Source organism: Tupaia chinensis, unplaced genomic scaffold (genome assembly GCF_000334495.1).
Source record: "Tupaia chinensis unplaced genomic scaffold, TupChi_1.0 Scaffold000077_1, whole genome shotgun sequence".
In the NCBI taxonomy this organism is placed as follows: domain Eukaryota; kingdom Metazoa; phylum Chordata; class Mammalia; order Scandentia; family Tupaiidae; genus Tupaia; species Tupaia belangeri.
Genome location: NW_006159538.1, coordinates 1,080,615 through 1,084,363, shown reverse-complemented (window position 1 = coordinate 1,084,363; position 3,749 = coordinate 1,080,615). Strand labels below are relative to the sequence as shown.

At 54.4% G+C, this 3,749-nt stretch overlaps 1 protein-coding gene across 1 annotated transcript in view; it reads left to right on the top strand.

The window, feature by feature from the left end:
* The window catches only part of OTOG (otogelin), an 81,568-nt gene that overhangs the window by 70,825 nt on the left and 6,994 nt on the right, over positions 1-3,749 (top strand). Inside the window, 2 exon segments of the mRNA XM_027768815.1 lie at positions 116-217; positions 1,743-1,841. Coding sequence (XP_027624616.1) covers positions 116-217; positions 1,743-1,841 — 201 coding nt within the window.

Genomic DNA, 3,749 nt, shown 5'->3' with positions numbered 1-3,749 from the left:
ACGCCCTCTGTTATTTTAGCCCCCGCCACACCCAGAGAGGCGGGGTGAGGCACCCCCACCCCCAACAACCTGTTGTGTACCATGCTGTGACAGCACTGGCTCTTCTGCCTCTCAGCCTGCGGCGACTGTCCAGACCCCATCCCCGAGTGTCAGGAAGGGGAGGCGCTCACCGTGCTCAGGAACACCACGGAGCTCTGCTGTCCCCTGTACCAGTGCGGTGAGTCGGGGCTGGACGCAGGGCCCCATTGGAAGGCTCTGGAACCTTGCTGTGTCCACCAGGCCCTTCACAAAGTCCTCTCCCCCAGGACCAGGGTGAGTGAGCAGGAGCCGTGGGGCTTCCAGGTGGCAAGCTCCAAGGGCAGAGCAACTGGCTCCAGGATGAACTCCGGTCCCACCTGGAGAAGCTGCGGGAGCCGGGGTCAGGGGTGCTCAGGCCTGAGGAAGACCTAGGAAGGGCAATTGCTTACATGTCCCCCAAATTCCCAACTAGTGCCAAGTTGTCCTTCTCTGCCTCAGGCCCTGCTTCAGGGTCCCTTTCACCCGTGTCATCACAGTACCTGCTCAGAGGCTATGCCCCAGGAGGCCCCATGTTTTGAAGTCTCTGAAACTCTTTTATTTTGTAATCATAAATGAAAGTAGGCCCTGCCTGCTCTTTTACCCTGCCTGCCGGGCCTGGTACCAAGACCTGTGGTCTGTCGATTTGGCCTGTGGGGTATTCACAGCCTCTTACCCTGCGTGTGTGCACAGTTCCCAGCCCTGCTGTGTTCTGTGGTCATGGAACCTTGGGATGGTGTGTTCCTAGAGTCCAGATCTGGCGAGTGCCCTTGGCGCTGTTCTCGCTCCCTCATCTTCTGTGCTTCCTCTCAGCTGGGAGTTAGAGCTAAGATTTGGTGGACTCGAGTTAAGCTTTTGGCTAGGCTATGTGAGCCTCATGCTGCCTCCCCTCGGGAGACCACCTGGTCGAGGCGCTGCAGCTCAGGGCGACCTTGGTCCTGGGTAGGTGCTGACTGTCCAGGCCCCCGTCTCTCGGCATGTTTCCTTTCAACCAGCACCATCAGCACTCAGCCATGGCTTCCACGCTGTAGGGGTGCCCTCTGCCCCTCCCCTCATCGTCTATGGTAGTCTTGGCCCTGCCCATAATCCTGTTCGCAAATCAAGTGTCTACAGTGCTCAGAGCCTCACCTTCAGTGCCCGGCCCTCCCCGTTCCCTCTCCACCAGATTGTGCCCAGGGAGTCCCGACACCTTTGCCTCCGTCTCTGAGAACTTAGGCTAAGGAGCCCTAAACTAAGAGCCTAAGGGCGAGGGAGGAAGGAAGTATGAGCCCGAGGCTAGCTTCTGATGCAGGGTAGGCTCAAGTGGGGCCTGAGCGGATGACATTTCTGCAGAGTTGGAAAGGCTGCATTCTCTGAGGGAAACGTCTCCTTCTCATCAGTGGGCCCTACCCTGGCCACTGGCCCATGCCTGACCACAGCCTTCAAGATGACAGACTCCAGGGGAGAGAGGCCCAGGTTAACGAGCTCAGTTCTGGCATCATCACTAGGCCTCACCGAAGCCGTACCCGGACTTCCTAGTAGCTCCAAGGGAAATATAGGGAGCCCAGACTCTTCCACTGGGCTCCAGCCCTGCAGGGCATCTGGGGACATGGGGGCCCTTCAGGAGGAGCCATAAGCAGTGTCGCATTTCTGAGGACTCACACTCCAAGTGCCTGTGGCTGAAGTGTCACCGCCTCCCCTCCCCACAGTGTGTGAGAGTTTCCGCTGTCCCCAAGTGCAGTGTGGCCTGGGCACTGCCCTGGTGGAGGTGTGGAGCCCTGACCGCTGCTGCCCCTACAAGTCCTGTGGTAAGTCCTGGTTGGGGACACCTGCCCCAAGGTAGGGCACCAAATACCCCATGATGGGGGCTGGGGAGAGGACCTAGGCCCCACCATTGTCCACTTCATTCAGGTCTGATCCTTGAGCATCTCCAGAAGGGAGACACCAAAATCACTTCCTCCTTCTACACCCCCTCACTGCGTGCTGAGACTCCTACATCCTTTTCTCTCCAAGACAAAGAGAGGAGAATAGCAAGTTCCCCAGCCTAAGAAGGTTTCCCACCTTTAAAAGTTCATTGCATGGGGGTCAGCAGATGGTGTAGTGGTTAAGGCTCTAGACTCCCACATTGCTGGTCGTAGTTTAAGTCCCAGACCTGGCAGCTTGAAAATCACACTGAGTGCATGTGTGTGCATGTGTGTGCATGTGTGTGCATGTGGGTCATGCTGAAAATCCCAGGAGGAGACTGGAAAAGGGATTGCAGCAGGGCCACCCCGAGGGGGGGAATGAGTTCTCACTTTTCCTCTCACTGTCTCTGTCTCTTTTTAGCGAGCACACATGCCCAAAGGCAAAGACCTAACAACAGCAAAGTTTCTTGTATTTGCCTCACAGTACACGTATGTTTTATTAAAATTCACCTCACATCCCGTTAGGAGGCAGGTGGGAGTATCAATGATTAACAAAGAAAATGAGTGGGTTTTATATAAAAATGTTAATTTTCATCATTACCCATGAAATTTATTGGTGGGTGATTAACATTGTGAACATAGGAACTTCCAAAGTATGTGAATCCTTTTTGTTTTTATTTTGTAGACATTTGTTCACTGAATAGATGTTTATATAATGCCAACCACGTACCAGGCATTCGACTAAAAACACGGAGGAGTATAAAGTATAATGTATGACCTCCCTTAGTACAATATAGGAGGGGAGAGGGACACACACAGGAAATGTTACATGAGGTACAACAGACTACAGTATGAAACCATTCTAAAAAGAGCTGAGTGCTGGCCTCACAGCGTAGCAGTTCAGTGCTGTGCAGAGAAAGCTGGATCCCACATGGCTGACCAGGGATCGAGTCCCAGCCATATCAGCTAAAAAATACAGCAGGTGTGTGCATGTGCCGAGTACCGTAATGGGACAGAATTGAAGGAAAACAGAATTGCAGCGTGCCCAGGCCCCGCTGGGGGAGCAGGCTCTCATATATACGCTCTTCACACCTTCAGGCATGAAAGGAGGTGATGATGAGAAACTGTTTTGCAGCTGGATTTCTTTTGAATGGCCCGAGGGCATATGCCCTTTCTGGTGAGAGAGAAAGTGCCTCCCAGTGGGGCATGGTCACATGGTCTCCTCCATGTCTCCGCTCCATTGGGGTTCTGGGCATGACCGCACGCACGTTCCCGGTGTTTTTAAGCCACGGCGGCCAGAGCTCCGACCGCACTCAGCCATGTGTGACCCGGCTCCCATAAACACTAGGCCATGGAGCCCGCCCACATCTGGATATTTTCACGTCTTTTTCCTGGCCTCACTAGAACATAAACAGTCTGTTTTATCCCTTGCTTTGTCCCCAGAGCACAGAAAGAAAAAGAAAACCTCGGCATCTGTAGATGCCTAGAACTTAGTTGCAGGGATGAGGGGCTTGGAGGGGTGCCTCATGGCCCCTCTGGCCCGGAGCTCTGGTCCTTCGTGAAGCCAGAGCTGCTATTCCTGAAGCTCCCTCGCATCGTCGACCTGCCATGAGTGAAGGCTGGCAGTAGCGGGGTGGAGCTCACAGGCACAGATCTGGGAGGTGTGGGTAACCTTGCTCATGTGGAGACAGACCACAGGGGGTCAGACGGTCTGCACTTGCCATGTTTGTTCACGGAGAGGCCTCACCTCTTCCTACAGTGGGCTCTGGAGGAAGGGGAGGTGAATTCTAGATGAAAGACGGCGAGCTGGGA